Below are 19,319 nucleotides of genomic sequence, written 5' to 3' on the forward strand. Positions count from 1 at the left end.
CAGTACCAGAAAGTTCTTGCACTGCCTGAGCCACCGCAGCACACATTTAGATCCCTCCAGCATCTAATCCATCCTTGAGGCAGGAGTCACACTGACTCCTCTTCCCCACCACTGTCACCATCACCTGCATGCTCTTCATCAACCTAAATGTCCCACCCCAACACACACATGTGTAGAATATTATTTTAAGATGTGTTACATTTGTTTATGCTCTGGAACATTTGTTTAATGATGCAAAGATGTGTTGCATTCTTTTATGTTGCATTTGTTTAACTCTGTGAAGCTGTGTTACTGTGCCTGTCTAAAACACCTGATGGTCTAATAAAGAACCAGATGGTCAATAGTGAGTCAGGAAAAAGGATAGGTGGGACTGGCAGGCAAAGAGAAATAAGAGAAGGAGAAATCTGGGAGGAAAAGAAAAAAGAACAAGAGAACAAGGAGAGGAGAATACTAGGGGTCAGCCACTCAGCCACACAGCCACATAGCCACACAGCCAGCCACAGAGTAAGAGTGAAAGTAAGATATACAGAAGTAAGAAAAGGGAAAAGCCCAGAGACAAAAGATAGATGGGATAATTTAAAGTTAAGGAAAGCTGGCAAGAAACAAGCCAAGCTAAAGCCAAGCATTTATAATTTAGAATAAGTCTCAGTGTGTGATTTATTTGGGAGCTGGGTGGTGGGCTCCCTAAAAGAGCAAAAACAACCAACTACATTTTGGTGTACCAACATGAGGCTCAAATATCTCTGGGGCCTGAGAAAGCTGAAAAGATTTAAAAAAAAAAAAAGAATATGGCTCCTTTAAGAAACCCTGCTGTACAGCAGAGCACTTAAACAGCTTCTTTGATGCTAAATAGAAACAAAAAACTAAGTAAAAATGTCTGCCACAGTGCAGGGCACCGACATTCCATAGCAAGGCGGTTGAATGCGGTTCTAGGTCAAACCTCCAAACAGGACACAAGCCAGCCAAGAGCAGCATGGAGGATCCAGGTGTAGCTTAGCAGTTAAAAGTTTGCTCCTGTCGTCAAAAAAGACTAGAGATACGCAGTAGAGCAGGTTCAGATGGAAAAATCCTCTAAAAAGGTTCCAGTGTGTTTTACAATGTGTGTAGGAGAAAGAAAGAAAGAAAGAAAGAAAGAAAGAAAGAAAGAAAGAAAGAAAGGAAGGAAGGAAGGAAGGAAGGAAGGAAGGAAGGAAGGAAGGAAGGAAGGAAGGAAGGAAGGAAGGAAGGGGAGAAAGAAAGAAAATGTGTATAGACAGTTATAGAAAGAAATAGTTTAAAAAATAATAAAATAAAGTCTTTAAAGAGAGAAGTAAAATAATAAAAAAGAAAAAGTCCCATAACAATGGGAAATACACAAGGAGTCTGGATCCTGAATGTTATTGTGTTGGTTTTGAACTTTTTGATGGCTGATGGGCAAGAGACAGCTTGGAATTATGAGCAGGACTGCAGGATTGAGCCAACCTAGATACTTTAGGAATGCCTTAACTTTACAAAGAAGTCATGGCCATGAGTTCAAACCAAGTCCAAGACACTTTGTCCTGGAGTGTATTGAGAGGTATGTGGTCTAGACAATGATCCACAGTTGCTTCCCCTAAGAACTGTGTGTGCTGCTTGCTTCCACATGCTCCAGGAACCTAGGTGTTCACCTGAGTTGCCATTATGACCATTTGACAGATGAGAAAAGAACAGTTCTCAGGTGCTGAGTGAACTCCCAAGGGCAACAGCTGAGAGGTGACAGAACCCATAACCATGATCTTCTGACCCTAGGGCCCAGGCTGTCAATCAAAGCTGACAAGCCAGCAATTCATTTGACTCATCACTCTATGCCTGGGACTCTCTGTCTCCATCCTATTTATAATAGGATTGGAGGGGACTTCAGTGATGTCCCAAGTTTCCAGACCATGGGCAAGTGCCCCAGAGCAAACCCCTTCCTCATTCTAACTGCTGAGAAACATCTTCCTGTGACAGGAGTTCTCATCAACACCAAGGCTTTATCTTATTAATCTAAGCATTCTTTCTTGGAAAGGCCACCAATCTGTACCTTCTGCAACACAACTTTTCTTCCAACCCTGGGACCATCTTCAGAAACCCTTGCTAACTGGCTCTGATGGCAGCTAACTGATGGCAGCATGTCAGCCTTCCTTTGAGCCATCATGAAGGAACTTTCAGCCACAAACCCCATACATAGCACAAGGTAGTCTTGGTAGTTTCATTTTCTCATTATAAAGGTACATCTTTGTTGGTTCATAGAGACAAAAATGTTAAAACAACTGTAGTGAAGTGAGAATGTGTCCCATAGGCTCAGGTTTATGAGCACATGACTCTCAGTGGGTAGCAATGTTTGGGGGATTATGCAACCTTTAGCAGATGCAGCCTTGCTGGAGGAAGTACGTTACTGGGGTGGTGGGCTTTGAAGGTTCACAACCTCACCCCACCTTCAGCCTCCTCTCTGTGCGTGGATGGAGATGTGATCTCTCATCCTCCTACTCCAACCACCTGCCGCCATGCCTTCCCTCCCATTACGGACTCTCCCTCTCGACTCCTAAGCCAAAAGAAACCCTTCCGTAGGTCTCTCTAGGTCATGCTATTTTAGCACATCAACAGAGAGGTGACTAATAGAACTCAAATGGTCAGTCGTAGAACCAATGCTTGCTTGAATTTCAGCACATGCAGAAAATCCAGCGCACACTGAGCTACAGACCTGCCTGATGACAGAGAGAGCTGCCGTGGCACAGACGGTGGCAGTGGGTTACAAGACAGCCTGTATTCCACGGAAGCCACTTATGTGCTCGCTGTGCATTCACACGCATGCATAGGTCTGTGCACAGTGGGCACTGAGTCTGGGGCCACATGGTCAGAGCTATGACTGATAAGTAGTAAGAAATAAAAAGACTTCAGTGTCTTTTCAGCTGACTTCTCTGCACTTTCAGTTTTATAAGCCAACACAGTATCCAATTTATTTCATTTAAAAATTTTTTTTTTTTTTTTTTTTTTTTTTTTTTTTTTTTTTTGGTTTTTCAAGACAGGGTTTCTCTGTGTAGCTTTGCGCCTTTCCTGGGACTCACTTGGTAGCCCAGGCTGGCCTCGAACTCACAGAGATCCACCTGGCTCAGCCTCCCGAGTGCTGGGATTAAAGGCGTGCGCCACCACCGCCCGGCTTCATTTAAAAATTTTTACTAAAATTTTTTTTTTACTAAAATTTACTAAAAGTAATTTTAAAAATTAAAAATTAGTGACATGCAAATATTTTTTTCAAGTTCCTGGAAAAGAAAGAAAAAATGAAAACCACATATCACTAAGAATAACCAGTAGGGAAAATCCCCAAGTCTGTTTTCTTTGGATACAACGCTTATACAGTGCTGAGGTAACTTCACGAGTGCTCCGGGAAGATTCCTCAGGCATTTTAGAAGACAGCTGACTATATTCCCAGTGCGCAGCTGACAAAACCCAGGAAGGCAAACGCTAGGACTTGTCTGCCTGAGACAGGGCCAACATGGAACTCGGGAAGCACCGAGCACAGAACTCCCACGGGTGGAGTGGACTGGCAGGCAGGAACTCCTGATTATGTCCGACACCTGTCTCCCCCTTTCACTGGGGCGCACTGGGCCACACACTTCCAACCAGCTCCTCCTCCTCACTTCCTACCCAACACTCCATCACCGTGTGAAAAGAGACTGGCCAGGCAAGGAAAAGAACTATGGCTCCTACATCAACACAAGTACAGCCTCTTTCCCAAGAGTCCCTGCTGGTGCTTCCCGGGAACAACTGTCCCAGCCTCAGCCTGCCCCACATACCGAGTGAGAGTGAGGACTCCCAGTGGCCAGATCTTAGTGCCCCCCTCTCTAGGGTGAACCCCTTTCTTTCCCAGGTCTGAGGGCAGCTGCAACTTAGAAACATCATACAGGCCTCAGCAGAGACATGACCTTCCCAAGGTCATCAAGCCCTTGCCTCAGCAGAACAACCATGGCCTCTTGATAGAATACAGCATCAGGGCCTCTATTCCTCCAACACGTAGTCTCAGAGTGTTGCCGTAGAGACCCTCTCCCAGAAAACCCGCTTCTGGGACCCCACCAAGACCACTACCGTCAGAGCAGCAGGTATTATGCCCGCAACAGCAGCTTTCTCGGCCTCTGGGCTCAGAGAATTCAGGGTCTAGGCTAACCTGGGCTCCCCAACACTGCCACTGAGGCCCCCACCCGCCACTCCTCCTTCCTGGTTCCTACAAGGAGGTTTCTATTTGGGACCAACTGTGTGCCCTCTTCGTCTCACAGGCACCTGGCAGTGAGTCTGTCCTTACCAACCTGCTGATGAGAAAACAGAAGAGTGACTTGCCCAGTGTGCACAGCCAATAGATGGTGTGGCCAAGCTGGAACCAGGCCAGAGGTCTTCCCCTACACCATGAAATCTGAAGGTTTGGGCTTCCTCCTGTCTCCTCAGCCTGTGCCCTCAGCCTGTGCAGGGAGACCTTAGACAGAGCTAAGGTCACTCGGGTGTTCTGGAGTCCTGTGGTAAGACCCAGAACTCTGCCCAAGCAGCAGCCTCAGGAGGCTCCCAGCCCACCCAGCTGAGCATGTTCTTAGTGGAGAAAAACCCGGGGCCCTGGAACAGTCCCTCTTCTGCCACCACACTAGCTCCGTGGCCTTAGGCATGGGCCTTAAATTCTCTGTGCCTCAGTTTCCCTATCTGTAAAATGAGGATGATGAATAGCACCCCCTCCTAGCAGTGTAGTGGGATTGAAATGATTTCACATTTCTAAACCCCAAGGACAACAAACGGCCGGCCCACTGCCCACGCTCTCTACCTAAGGATAACCAGCTGTGATTGTCTTGCTGTGTTATGGTTGTTTTCCTCGAGGATCATGGCTCCCCAGCAGGTGGGTCCCCAGGCCAGGCTGGTGCTGACCACCAGGCCCAAGCAAAGCAGAAGGGGCCAGCGGCTCACATCTCAGACCCCAGGCTAAAGCGCAGAGCAGACACCTCCTACAGTTCTCCCTTTTCCAAGACACACCCTGGTGGCAAATGTCCCCACTTCAGCAGGTTCCTATGTGGCCCTAGGCCAAAAGAAAAACCTCAGTGACAAAAGATTTTGGAGAAAATTCTCCAAAGCAAAGCTATATGGAGGAAAGCCAAACCTGAAGGAGTTATTGACTCCTCTCGGGAAGTGAGCTGCTCCCCAGTATCTGGGAGATTGTGAAAATACAAAGGGAGATCCTCGGGTCGCTCAGACTTGAGGAGGCTCGGCCCAGGCTCACCTGTCTCAATCTGCCGGTACTTCCTCACCAGTGTCCCACCCACCCTGGGGCTCCAGCTGTTCCAGTTCTCTGGGGACCAGAACACTCCCATGGTGGCCCAAGTCTGCAGTGGTGACAGGAAGCTCTCACTAGGAATGATGTGGCCCCCTGAGCTGCATGCTGTACCTGGCTCTTCCCTTTGAATCTTCCGGGGGTGAGTCAAGGTCTGCCATCAGGCGGGAATGCAGAGGGAAGGATGACCCTCCTCAGCACTGCCCAGAGTCCTGAGGCCCGCAGAGCCTGGCAAGCCACCTGAAAGTGGTCTAGCTGCCTGCAAAGCCCACCTCAGGCCTTCACCCTTGTGCCAGCTCCCTGCAGAGATGCCAATGGAGCCCCACATTCACCCCGGTTTTCTATTCTGATCGAAAAGCCACAGCCAGTGGAGTCTTTACAAGCTGTGAATCGGATCCTCATGTAAGTCCTGGAATTACTCTTTACCCCCATTACCGTTGGAATCAAGACAAAAACCTCCTTCCCATGCATTATAAGCTCCCCGCTGCCTGCCTTGAGGCGCTCCCAACCCCCAGTCCTACTAGACTCTGTGGCAAAGACTTTGAGCCTGACACCCTCCCTGCCTGGGAGGTCCTGCCTCCCCTTTGGCTTAATTCGCTCCAACTTTCCCTTCACAGCCCAAATCAGGGATGGCTTTACAAGGATTTGAAGGAGTCCTAACTGATGTCACAGCCCCCACACAAAACTAGAAGTTTCTGAGAACACAGGCCAAATTGCTTTTATTGGTCTGATAATTTTTTAATATGCGTTCATTTTTTATTTTTGTGCTTTGGTGTTTTACCTGCATGTTTGTCTCTGTGAGGATGTCAGATCCCCTGGAACTGGAGTTATAGACAGTTCTGAGCTGCCATGTGGGTGCTGGGAATTGAACTTGGGTCCTCTGGAAGAGCAGTCAGTGCTCTTAACCACTGAGTCATCTCTCCAGCCTGGTTTGATGATTTTTTTATTTGTTTGCTTTCCTTGTCTCTTCCAGGGTCTAACACAGCACATCACACATGTTTCAGTGGGCTCTCTAGAAGGCCAGAGCGGATCTGCCCTAACTTGACATGTTTCCAGGAGTGCTGGCATCAGTGGCTTCTGTTTCCCTGCTCCCTCCTCCTGCAACCCACCCCCGCCACACTTGCTGTATGCATTCCACAGATGGGCATATCCCGTATGTTCCGTGTACAGTGTGTGCCCCTTGGCAACAACCTCCCCTCTCCCAGGGCCTTCTCTTCTCCTAGATGAGCCTGGTGTGAACAAGAAAACACATCTGGAGCAGGCAGCCAGGCACAAAGGTCCTCCAAGAGCATCAGCTGCGGTGTGTGGAGGACTGCCTTCCACTGGAGGCTAGATGAGAGTCATGTGTGTGCTTACGACTTGTGCATCCACTGGCCCTTGGTCGCTGGGAATAGTGCTGCTACGAACACGGAAGTAAGTGTACAAAACAGCTCTTCAAGGCTCTGCTCTCAGTTTTTCTGGATCATGCAGCACGTTAGTTTGCTTTCTATGATATGATAAAACACCATGATCAAGGCTACTCGTAGAAGGGTTGATTTGTCTTACAGTTCCATCAGACGGGGAACGGGCATAGCAGCAGGAACTAGGTGCTGCGGACTCACATCTTAAACGCCAAGCACCAAGCAGAAAGGGCAAACCAGAAATAGAGTTTTTGAGCTCTCAAAGCCTACTTCCAATGACATAATTCCTCCCAGAAGGCTACACCTCTTAAGATTCGGCTCCAGTCAGTGCGACCAAGTGGGGACCAAGTGTTGACTTATGTGAGCTGTACAGGGGACATTCTCATTCAAACCACTACATACAGTAATTCTTTTTTTTTTTTTTTTTTTTTTAGACAGGGTCTCACTATGTAGTTCTAGCTGTCCTAGAACTTGCTATATAGACCAGGCTAGCCTCAAACTCACAGAGACCCACTTGCCTCTGCCTCCTGAATGCTGGGGTTAAAGGTATGTGCCACCATCATCCAGCCAATAATCCTATTTTTAATTTTTTGAGAAATTGCCATCCTGTTTTGCACAGCAGTTGCTTCCTTTGATGTCCTCACCAACAGGTGTTAGTTTCTGTCTGGGAATTTTTTTTTCTAATGGTAGCAATCCCAGTTGGAATGAAGGGGTTGGACCCAACTCAATTCCAGTTCCATGTACTTTTCTATTCCGAGAGTCAACCTTCAACTGGTCCCGTCATTACTGAGGCAATAATCCCCTTCTCTGAGCTGGGAGCTGCCCCCACACAAGCACTCCTCCCGAAGAGCCACCAGGCTTCCCAGTCCCCGACTCCCCGAGGCTGACCTCCACCTGCAGCCTACCTCCCTGCTTCCCACGGAGTCTCCTCGCCATCCTCCACCTCTGGCCCCCTCCCTGTGCCAGCTGGTGACTTGAGCCTGCCCCAAATGCTCACAGGCAGGAATCAATGGTGGAGCGGGGTAACCAGGTGGCCTCAAGGCCCCGGTGCTAAGCGCTGACAGGTGCTTTGTAGTGCTGAGTGAGTGAAAGGAGCCGGGCCTTATTAACATCTGAAGAACAGCAGGCTCCAGTCAAATTTAAAAGCTCCACACAAACACATCTCACAGCTTCGTGACTCCGGGACCCGCAGCCAACCACTGAGCAGCCAGCTGCCCTATCCCCGCCGCTGCAGATGGCTCCGCCTCGCAGTGAAACTGGTTAGAGTAGTACTTCTCCCAGGACCGCTGAGTAAGACAAGAGTGTAGACGGCGCTGTGAAGCATGTTTGCCCCGAGTCTGCCAAGAGCGCTGTAAATGGCGACCACAGGCACCATCAAGGTAACGTCTCCGCATCCACCTTTCTCTGACCTATTCTCTGACCTTTCTGCCTGCCCTCCTCCAACCCCATCCCTCAGCGGCCCTCCTCCCACCGTTACTATAAAACAAGCAAGCAAGCAACTCCCCGGGACTGCTTGCCTGGGTTTCCTCTGCGCTGCCCTCTCCTCCCCAAACTTCCCACCCACTCACTCCCGCCGTCTGCTCCTGCCTGCCTTCACTTCTTCCAGGAAGCTGTTAGTCTCAGACTGCAGAGATCTCGGCCTCCTGTGCCAGCGGCTTGCCTTGACCCTCATCCTCAGAGGGTTGGTGGTCCTACCCTCCTCACCCTCCTTCACAGCTCCACCCCGTGCTCCCCACCCAGAGCATGGCTCCTCCCACATGGACCACACTTTCCTTGCCGCCAGCTCTTCCCCTGTATCCGCTCAGGGTGGGTTAGAACTAGAGGCAGTCCTCCTGTGACCTCAAAGGGTACAGTTTCTTCATTAGGAGACCCCAACAGCAAGCAGTGCTTCCAGATCTCGTTCTGTGCACCCCAAATCTGAATCTCCTGAAATCGCCTTTGCCAAAGACTACAGAATCAGCACATCTGGGATGAGCCTGGGAATGTGAATTTTGTGCTAGACTGTATTTAGTCACAGGTCTCTCCCAGGCTGGGCCTCCTCTCCAAGCACAGCCTCAGCCCTGTGGAAATTCTATGGTGATTGAGGATATCTGTCATAGTTGTAAAAATAACCACACGCCTAGCGGCCAAAACCACCCAAATCCACCACCTCACAGTTCTGGGGTCCGATGTGTCTCACTCAATGCTGACTTCCTCTGGCCACCTCAGGAGATTGTCCCTTCCTTACTGGCTCTCTGCCTTGGCTGTGGACTCTTCCTCAACAGCCTCTAATTTCTCACTTAGGTCACCACATTTTCTATGTCTTGTCCTGGCCTTCGCTCCTTTACAGAGGGACCCTTGGTAATGCTGAGCCCACTCAGGTGATCCAGGACCACCTCCCACTGTCTCATGATCTTTGGTTTAATCCCATCTACAAAGTTTAGTGGTAAGGTAGTAAGGTTGCATGTCCTGGGGATATGGATATGGGCATCTCTGCGGGCTGTGACTCAGTTTGCCACTATGACCTTGTTTTCTCTCTCTCTCTCTCTCTCTCTCTCTCTCTCTCCCTCTCTCTCTCCCTCTCTCTCTCTTTATGGCCTTATTTTCTAAAGCACAGATCAGAACCCATGAAATGTCTCATTAAGAGTGGAATTTTCAAAAGAAAAAGAACTGACTAAACACATTTTTTTGAGTACCATGCCATGGTACTCAGTGATACATGGCACACAGCCTGTGTGCACTTGGGAAAGTTAAAAAAAAAAAAAAAAAAAAAAAAAAAAAAAAAAAAAAACTAACTAAGGTATCCCCCAGACAAGCCACTCTGTTAAGGAGGTCCAGCCAGGCATCAGGTGGGGCTTGCCTATAATCCCAGCATTCAGGAGCCCGAGGTAGGAACATTGTGAGATTGAAGACAGCCTGGACTACATAGCAAGTTCTAGGATACAACTACACAGTGAGACCCTGTCTCAAAAAAGGGGAGCATATTATAATTCTCTTCCTCTCAAAAGAATTTAATTAAGAGATATAGGATTGGGGAAACAGAAAATAACAATTAGACAATAATTATTGATGATAAGATTCATCAATCAATGCTAAAATTAATAGCTGACACTTTAACCAAACACAGGACGCTGCATGTTCTCAAAGTATCACACCTGCTACTTACCACCTGAAAACGGAAAGTTACTTTACATTTGAGGACTCTAGTAGACATCGTCTTAACCTGAAGATGCAAGTTAGCCAGCAACGAGCCACATGGATGCATCTGCCCAAAAGACACTCTGAGGACACAACACCCCTGTGACATTCCTTCCAAAAATGCACGGACTCAACCAAATTATGAAAAGTACTAAACAAGCCAGGCATGATGATGCACACATTTAATCCCAGCACTTAGGAGACAGAGGTAAGTGATCTCTGTGGGTTTGAGGCCAGCCTGGTCTACATAGTAAGTTCCAGGCCAGCCAGAGAAACATGATAAACTCTGTCTCAAAAACTAGACAGATAGACAGACAGATAGAGAACTATACAACCAAATCCATGAACTTTGCACAAAATAACTAGCTAATGATCTTTCCAAAGAGTCAATGTTATGAAAAGCCAAAAAGGACAAAAGTCCTGCTCCAGACTGAAGGAGACTGAGGAGAGATGTAGCTAAATAGAATGTGGACCCCTGGGACCCAGGGGGCCATTTGTGGGTGAAAAGAAGGAGGAAAAAGCCCATTACTTGGTTAACAATGTAACTATGCTAATTTCTCAATTGGCTAACTGCACTGTGGTTATAAAGTTAGCATGGGAGAAGCTGGTTGAAGCATATGTGGGAACTGTCTGAATTTCTAATTCATTCAACTATTGCATGAATTAAATCAACTAAAACCATTTTGGGAAAAAAAGACTTTTTTAAAAAAAAAGAATAAAACTATAGCAAAAACCAAGGGAAAAAAAAGAGTAAAACTATAGCAATAACAACAAAATCCCAGGCACAGAAACCACATAACCGACTTCCTCCCCGCTGCCCTGCTGCCCTTCAGCACCATTCCAATTATTCTACACACCAAAGCAAGGCAGCAGAATTCCTGAAAACACCATTCATACTTGCCCCTCTCAGCTCAAAACCCCTGGGGCAGATGCTCAAAGGCGCCTGTCACCAGGACACCAGATGGGCTTGCACAGGCGTCCACCAGCCAAATCTGAGATACTCTCAGCATCAAATAGTAACGGTAACGAACTAGATTCCAACAAATAAAATAATAACAAAGTTTGTTACAAATAGACAAACAGATGACGAAGAAAGGGAGATCCTTTCTTACCAGCAAACAGTGAAGAAAAGATGCGACCAGGAATCAGCCATTAGGTCTGAAGCCCCAGACAAAGTTCTGAAGAACAGGTTATATACACAGCTTCAAAATGTCTCCCAGAAATCACGTAACACGGAAGAAAACAGATGAACCTTGACATCTGTGCACCTAGGGATCAGACCTAAAGTCACCATTGCCAGAACAGACTGACACTGTGTGTCCCCTCACAGGACACAAAGGAGGAAACAGTTTATTTAGAATTTTCAGTTAAAATGGGATGTAACCCTAGGGAACAATTGAATAAAGCCAACTGAAAGACATACTGCCTGATAGCTGGACTGTAGTCCTCAGCATGTCAAAGCATTTAAAACCTCTAAATGCTATCTGGGGTCTTAGGTCACAGTCTAAGTGTTGATAAGACATTACTGGAACAGCTGAGGAAAACTGAACGTGAGTTACAGAATAGATAACAGTGTTGTGTTGTTGAATGTTTTGATTTTTGACAGATGTATTGCTCTTAGGAAATATACAGCCGGGCAGTGGTAGTGTACACCTTTAATCCCAGCACTTGGGAGGCAGAGGCAGGCAGATCTCAGTGAGTTCGAGGCCAGCCTGGTCTACAGAGTGAGTTCCAGGACAGCCAGTACTGTTACACAGAGAAATTCTGTCTCAAAAAACAAAAACAAAAAAAGAAAAGAAAATATACAAATACTTAAAATTTTCAGAGCCTTCAGTCTATTCTTTTTTTTTAATCTTTTTAATGATTTATTTATTCTTGTTTAATGTGCATTGGGATTTGCTTGCATGTATTTCTGTATGAGGGTGTCAGATCCCATGGAACAGATGTTACAGACAGTTGTATTGGTGCTGGGAACTGAACCCACGACCTCTGCAAGAACAGCCAATGCTCTTGACCACTGAGCCATCTCTCCAGCCCCCTTCAGCCTATTCTTCAGTGGGTGGGGGATCGTAAGCCAGGTGCAGTGGTGCATGTCTGCCACCTTGTTCCTTGGGAGGGTAAGATAGTGGGATCCTAAGTTCAAAGCCAGCCTGGGCTGCAAAGTGAGATCCTGCCTCAAAACCTGTATTTGAGCATGTGTGCCTTAAGTGTGGGAGTGAGATATTTAAGAAAGGAAATAGAATAACATGAACAACTGGGTCTGATTAAAGGAGACACAGGAGTTCCTAACCCTTTTGTTGAAACTTTTCTAACAAAATGGAAAAACTATAGTGAGCACAAGGGCCCTTTGGGAGTGATGAAAACAATCTAAAATTGCACTTGGGTGGTGTTTGCACAGCTCTGCTGATTTATTTTAAAATCATTGACTTATCAAAAATGTAATAAAAGCTTTAGACACAATTACATGCGCATGCACGCGCACACATGCACACAAACACAGAGAGAGAATGAGAGAGAGAGAGAGAGAGAGAGAGAGAGAGAGAGAGAGAGAGAGAGAGAGAGAGAGAGAGAGAGGCAGCTTCTCCTCTTTCTCATCCCGCTAACCCGATGCTTTGCTAGGACTCACCCACAAAATTCCTCACTCCTCAGGTGGATCTGCTCCTCCTCCCCCCCACCCAAATCCGTGGCACTCACCTCTGTGTCCCCAAATGTGCTTACCCTTCCCCCCATAACCAGACCCAGAGCCTGAGTCGGCTCCAGCCCTGCCCCCTCTCTCCCTCGCTGTCACCACCAAGTGCCTCCCATCAATCACCCGCATCTCTGCACTGATGGGACACTGTCTACAGGCTGCATGGCAGACCAAGCCCTTTATCTGGATGATTTCATTTCAACTTTACAGCGCTACAAGTAAAATGTCATCACTGGTCCCAGCAAATCGAGTCACTGCTGAGCTGCCCAAGGTCTCCCAGGTGGCAGCTGATGGAGCCAGGATGCAAAGAGGCCATTGTCACCCTGATGCCTGCCTGTGCTGGAAGCTGCTGTGCTCCCTGTGCCTACAGATGTCCTTGCATACTTATTCTTTCTCTCCCACCCCGCTGCAAGCTCCCAGAGGAGCCAGCCCATACCCAGACCCCTCTTGATGTGATGCACACGGCAGGTGCCCAACAGCTGTTTGTTGGCCACGGGCTGGGTTCCAGAAAGAGAGGAGGGGGTGGCAAGCTCCATCAAAAACAGGAGCCAATTCTCCACCCCCAGCACAGCCCAGCTCCCTGGCTACTGCCCAAGGCCCGGCCGTCATCTGCTCTGGGTAATAAGTATTTGTATGGCGATAATTACAGCATTTGGGAAGAAAATCCCATTAAGCAAGAGCCCTGCCGAGCTGCTAATGCCGGCACAGAACTGGAGGCGGCAACTCCGCCAAACGCCTGCCCGTCTGCTCCCGATAAAGTGGGGGCTGCCTGTCCCCACCGCCCCACACAGGCCCCGAGAGAGCATAGACGGCCCTGCCTTGCAGCCTCCGGCAGCATGGGCCAGCTCCTGGCACAGCATTGAGAAGGAGTACCGAGGAAGGAAGGCATACTCATATTCTGGTGTGATCCAGGACTCCCAGCCACTGGTGAGAGAGAGGGTAGGTATTGCTGGGATCCAGCACTGAGTGGTCTCAGAATCCTTTTATGTCCCTGGAGCTCTCTGTCACATTAATAGCAATGATAATCGTGCCATTTATTGGGCACTTGCTTTCTGCCAGGCTCTGTGAGGCACACAGCACCTCGATGCCTATTATCGAGTTCAATCCTCTGGCCCAGCCTTTGAAGCAGGTCCTATCATTACCCCCACTTTATGGGCAAGAAACCGGGGATTTGAAGGAGTGCGCTCCTCCTGAGCACTTATCTCAATTTGCAATTATGTCTTTATTCTCCTATCAGCCATTCTTCTCCATCCCCTGCTGGACAGGAACTTGGGGACAGGCAGTTTCTCCTTCCACTCGGCAGAACGCAGAGAGCTCAGTAGACAGCAGCTATCTGTTGAATGAGGGAATGCAACCCCACAGGATACCCCAGCTGCCAAGAGGCAGAGCAAGGCTCACAAAACGCCAGACAGGCGAGACCAGAGTCACGCCATCAGGACCTCCACCCTGCGGAGTCCCTTCTCCCTGTATCCAAACTGCAGGGGGCAAAAGAAAAGACACCCAAGTAGCACATGCTCTGAGTGGCAGGAGCCCAGGAGAGCAGGCTGAAGGACGGCCAAGCCTCAGCAAGTACCTGAGGAGCCCACCTGAATGTTCTAGCCTTTAGCATGGGCCTCTCACAGTATTAGCACCCAAAGTTTGAATTATGAAGCATTTTGTAAACACATCATGAGTGAATCTTTGGGAAGGTTTTATGGAGTAGCAGGTATTATTCCCACAGGCAAAGGGAAGGTAGGACACCAGCCACATGCCACCGGACCCCAGCATATTTCCTGCAAAGCTGTCATCCCCTTTATACATGGGCAACGTATAAAGGGTCTCCTGCAGGTGAAGGACCACTACTGGGTCTCTGTAGCAGTTGCTCTGAGTCCAGCAGTGAGCTTAGCACGCTGGTTACCATACCAGCGCCTGTAAGAGCAGGAGACTCACCCCCACCAGGGCCAACTCTGCTGCTCAAAGCACTTCTCTGCTCTAGGACCCCACAGTGGCTCACCCAGCCAGGCCTTGATGACAGATATGGTTTCAGCCCCGGCCTCAATCCCAACATCATATGGATTCTAAATGGTCTCCTCAAACCCTGATTGTGACCATCAAGCAACCTAAGGGGGAGGAGCCCAAGCTAGCCATGGACCTTGGGCAGGATAGATGGACCAGCAAAAGGGCACAGGGACACAGACAAGATGGGCAAGGCTCACAGCCTGACAAGTGACAGAATATGGTAGACCTGGGGGTAGATGGCAATCAGCATCCTGACCTTCCAGGAGCCCCCACATCTCTGGATGACCTGATGGAAGGTTCAGCAGACATCTTTCCCTCTCTGCACCCACAAGAGACACTCAGTGGCAAGCCCAAAATACAGGCGCCAGGGCAGTGAGGCAGAGCAGTGTCCACACAAACTAATCCTGCTCGTCATACTCCTGGATACTCTAGTGCAAACCACTGTTTAAGAAAAAAAATCCTCCTGAAAGTCAAGATCCTTGAGTGGAAGGGGGAAAGTTAACATTTGGCCAGCGTGGCTGAGTCCCCCCGAGCCTGGCCCTACAAAGATGTGACTGTTGCAGGGTCTTGGCAGCCGGTCTCCAGTCCTCACCCCTCGCTGTAATTGTTCCATTACAGTGAATTATTTAGCATCCCTTCCCATCCGTCCACCCAGCCTCGGCCTCTGTGGCTGGACCAATTTCCCCAGCAGCACTGAGCCTTCCACAAGCTCTTCCCAGAAGTCTCCACAGAAAACCATGGCAATTGCTTCCCACTTGGGAAAACAGGTCTGAACCCAGAGTTATAGAATATATGGTCATAAAGTTGCCGGGGCCCTTGGGCTACCACTGAAGATGCCCAGCGGACAAACACACAGCCTACAGAAATGTCCCAGCCTGAGGAGCTGCGGGCCAGTCTCTGACCAGCACACCTTTCTAGCTCCCCTAAGATGCTCACCCTGGATTCCCATTCAGACATCCCCAAGATGGATGAGAAGCTGGAGAAAGGCTTTCCTGGCCCTTCCCAATCTCTCTTGACAACCCCAGCCCTGTCTCATCTCTGGACACTGTGATTCAGCCCCAGGGAAAATCTGAACGGCTTGAAGCCGCCAGGCCAAGCCACTCAGAGCTGCAGGCTTTGTGTTCAGGCAAGCACTCCGGTCTGTGTTGCCTGTACTCGGCCAGCAAACCCCACCAACCCTAACACACCTCATCTTCTGAAAAGCCCCTTCACCCGCCCCCCCACAAAAGGGCTTCTGGGCCCAGTGTTCTCACAGCCCCATCACATGACTAGCCCGGCCTCTCCCTACATCTTCTAGCTAAAGATCCCCTGTCCAGTCCTTCACACCATCTGCCCTTTGAAGGCAGAGACAGGCTCACTCTGTTGAGGCCTCAGCATTCAGGGTAGGCACTGGCTTCATAAACATGAGACGTCTCTTCCTGTGCTACCATGGTAGCCCCTTAGCAAGTATCAGAACTCTGGCTTCCTCCAAACATCACCTTCCATTCTCCCAAGAAGCAGAAACCCAATGTAGCCCAAACTCCATTTCCTGATGGAAAGCAACTAAGTCTCAGAGAAGTCTGGTAACTTGCCCAAAGTCACACAGCCAATAATTCACAGAACTGGGTTTCTAACCAGAGCGGCCCCCAACTCTGCTCTACCCCAGGATTTACTTCATCTCACTGATTATAAAAGACTAAAGAGCCGGGCAATGCTGGCACACCCCTTTAATGCCAGCATTCGGGAGGCAGAAGCAGGTGGATCTCTATGAGTTCAAGGCCAACCTGGTCTATAGAACAAGTGCTAGGACAGCCAAGGCCACACAGAGAAACTCTGTCTCAAAACACAAAACAAAAGCTAAAGAATTCATGAAAGTCAAAACAGACCCTATCCTAAACATTCAAGGTAGTAGGAAAACAAGAACACAGAGAGCCAAGGTTCCAAAGCGAAGGAGAACGGTGCATGCGTCTCACGTGCAGGGTAGCATCTGCAGGAGAGACACACCACTATGTAAAGCAGGGCACAGGAATTGTGTCCAGAAAAAATAGGCCAATCAGGTGACTGATGACCTCAGAGGTCCTCCAGACTTTGGTCATTAGTTCCTCTTCAGGTCCATGAGGCTGCCTCTAGGAAACTCAGTTTGGTGCCACCCCTCAATTTCTACACACACACACACACACACACACACACACACACACACACACACACACCAGTTCCCAACTAGATTGCATGCAGATTGCAAATTCTCTGAAACTGTCACGGGAGTGTCTCAAACCCAGCCAAGAAGAGTCTGGGGCAAGCGTGAGCTCACTAATTGCTGGCCTTGGTACTTCAGAGTTCCATGTAGCCAACAGTTCTCCCCAGAGTTTGCCTCTGACCAACTGGGACTCATGAAAATACGCTCAAAAGTTAGCAACATATATATTCCTTTTTTGACGCTCACTGCAGTCACCCAGGAGTGTGGGGGAAAAAAGGAGAAACCCACTTCAGAGAAGCCAGTAACCTTTTCCAAAGCAGCAATAAAAATCTCCTGGTGTGGTCACCTCTGAGAGCTGTACAAAGGCCCTGTGTGTGACTAGAAATCCACTCGCAAGACCCACAGACCCATGGCCGTCACACTGCTGTGGTGTCTGTCCTTAGAGGCTGGGGTTTCACACGGACCGCCTTTGGCAGGAAAGTAGAAACACATCCAGAGCCCTAAACACAAGCTCTACCGTGCTCAGCGGCTCTAGAAAGGGTGGAGTTTCCTCAAGAACCCAGAACTAGAAGAGAACAAGGGACGAGGCATGATGGTTTTTATGACTTCTCACCGTCGATATCTCCAACCTTACGTCCTCACTCCAAGCTTCTTGTATCATTCCTGGGCTCCCAGTCCAGGACACAGCTAACCCTTACAGGGTGCTGAATGTCACATGCCCCAAACCCCGAACCAAAGGCCCTCAGGTCCCATTGTCTGTCTGCCGGGGTTGGGGCTGGGGACAGGAGGAGGGGGTAGGCTGCTGACACCTTTAAGGGAAGAATTACCAAGGCTTTGGGGACAAACAATGGGTAGACTAGGAGCCCAGAAACTTCTGCTCCATGGCACCAAGCAGCCAGCCCTCGGAACCCAAATCCACCTGCTCACTCAGAACCCAGCCAAGCCCCAAGTGTCCAAAAGGAGACACTGTGCTTGGCATGTGTGGGAAGCTTTTCTCCTGGGTGCCAGGAAGGCTCTCTGGCACGGATTCGCAGGTATCCTGGCGGAATAAAGTGCTGTGAGGTGGGGAGGGCCTACCACGGTGCAGAGCGCAAAGGGTAGGTGTGAGGATGGGCTGACAACCCGTCCAGGGCCCTTTGAATCCGGCACCTGGAGACAGCCGCGCGCCTAGCTTCTGGCTCCCGAAAGACCTAGGAAGGAAGGCACCGACTCCTCTACTGGCGACGGAGCCCAACAGTCTTGCGCCTCCCACCCCATCCCCGGCCCTCGGATGCGTCAGGGTGTGAGAGCAACCTGGGGCTGGGAGGAGTCCCAGTGGACGGGTGGAGCTGTACTCACAAGCGCTCGGTGTTCCGTGGGATGTTCTTGGGGATGGCCTGTAACCCAGTGCCATGGCAGTCCACGGTGGTGCCGGTGCAGGTGCAGAGGGCGGGGCACGCCGTGGCCCCCAGGCGCCACGCGGCTGCCCACAGCAGCAACCACAGCTCCGGTCGGCTCAACCCCAAAGAGGACCCGCGCTGGAGCTTCAGCGCCATGGTGCCCTCACAGTGTCCCGCTCGCGTGCCAGACGGCTGCAGCCGCTGACCATCCCCGTCTGGGGCCGCCCCCAGGTGCTATCCCCACCGAGCCACCGAAGAGCCGGGAGGGATCGTGCGATGCGCCCCAGCAGTCCGGGTAGCACCTAGATGCTCCCAGCGACCCGTCAGTGCTCGGACCCAGGAAAGGCGCCTTAAGCGGAGGGCGCACGACTCCTCTCCCGGAGCTAGCTGCCGGCGTCTCCCTCTCCCTCACTCCAGCTCCCAACTGACTGCTGCGAGGAGGAAAATGGGCAGGCCCCGCGCGCGCGCACCTCGCGTGCGCGCGCGCACACACACACACATACACACACTCACACACACCCGCACGCTCGCTCACACCCGGCAGTCATCCATCAATCGAAAAGCACACATCCAGGGCCAGACTCCTTCCCGCCCTCCCCCACGCAGCACGGACCACCGCCCGCCTCCTCCCCACCACTCCTCTGCCGCTGCAGAGGCCCAGCCGCTGGCATACAGTTTCAAAGGTGCAACCTCCCAGGCGCCAGGGCCTTGGGAGGGGGGTGTTGAAGGCTGGACCTGCTCTGTGGGCTCTGCTCTCTCTCTCTCTCTCTCTCTCTCTCTCTCTCTCTCTCTCTCTCTCTCTCTCTCTCTCTCTCTCTCTCTCTCTCTCTCTCTCTCTCCAAGGATGTGTACATTTATATCAGTCACTTCAGCACCCGCAGCTGCTGGCCCAGAGGAGCAAAGGGATACACACACACACACACACACACACACACACACACACACACACAGCCACACCTTCCCTGGGACCGCAGACTTCCCCGGTGGCTGAAGAGGTCACCAAGCCCCAACAACTTCCTTTGTCAATTGTTGGTGAAGCTTCTGGTACCAGGTGGCCTCTCCAAGCTGCCTACCCTTGCTCAGCCTGGGACCTTGAGGGCAGAACCTTGAGAGAACACAAAAGCCCCAGGCCAGGTTAGTCTCCCTCAACACACTCTCCCCAAATGGCAGCACCCCTTTTCTCCCAAGAACAGAAGCC

General features: G+C 50.0%; 1 protein-coding gene across 1 annotated transcript in view; it reads right to left on the bottom strand.

The window, feature by feature from the left end:
• Positions 1 to 18,601, bottom strand: part of Slit1 (slit guidance ligand 1) — a 158,502-nt gene extending 139,901 nt beyond the window's left edge. The window contains exon 1 of the mRNA XM_042263590.2: positions 18,081 to 18,601. Within this exon, the coding sequence (XP_042119524.2) occupies positions 18,081 to 18,277 (197 nt within the window). The 5' untranslated portion in view covers positions 18,278 to 18,601. The remainder of the gene's footprint in view (positions 1 to 18,080) is intronic.
• Between the last annotated feature and the right edge of the window lie 718 nt (positions 18,602 to 19,319).

The sequence above is a fragment of the Peromyscus maniculatus genome, chromosome 1, assembly GCF_049852395.1.
Source record: "Peromyscus maniculatus bairdii isolate BWxNUB_F1_BW_parent chromosome 1, HU_Pman_BW_mat_3.1, whole genome shotgun sequence".
In the NCBI taxonomy this organism is placed as follows: domain Eukaryota; kingdom Metazoa; phylum Chordata; class Mammalia; order Rodentia; family Cricetidae; genus Peromyscus; species Peromyscus maniculatus.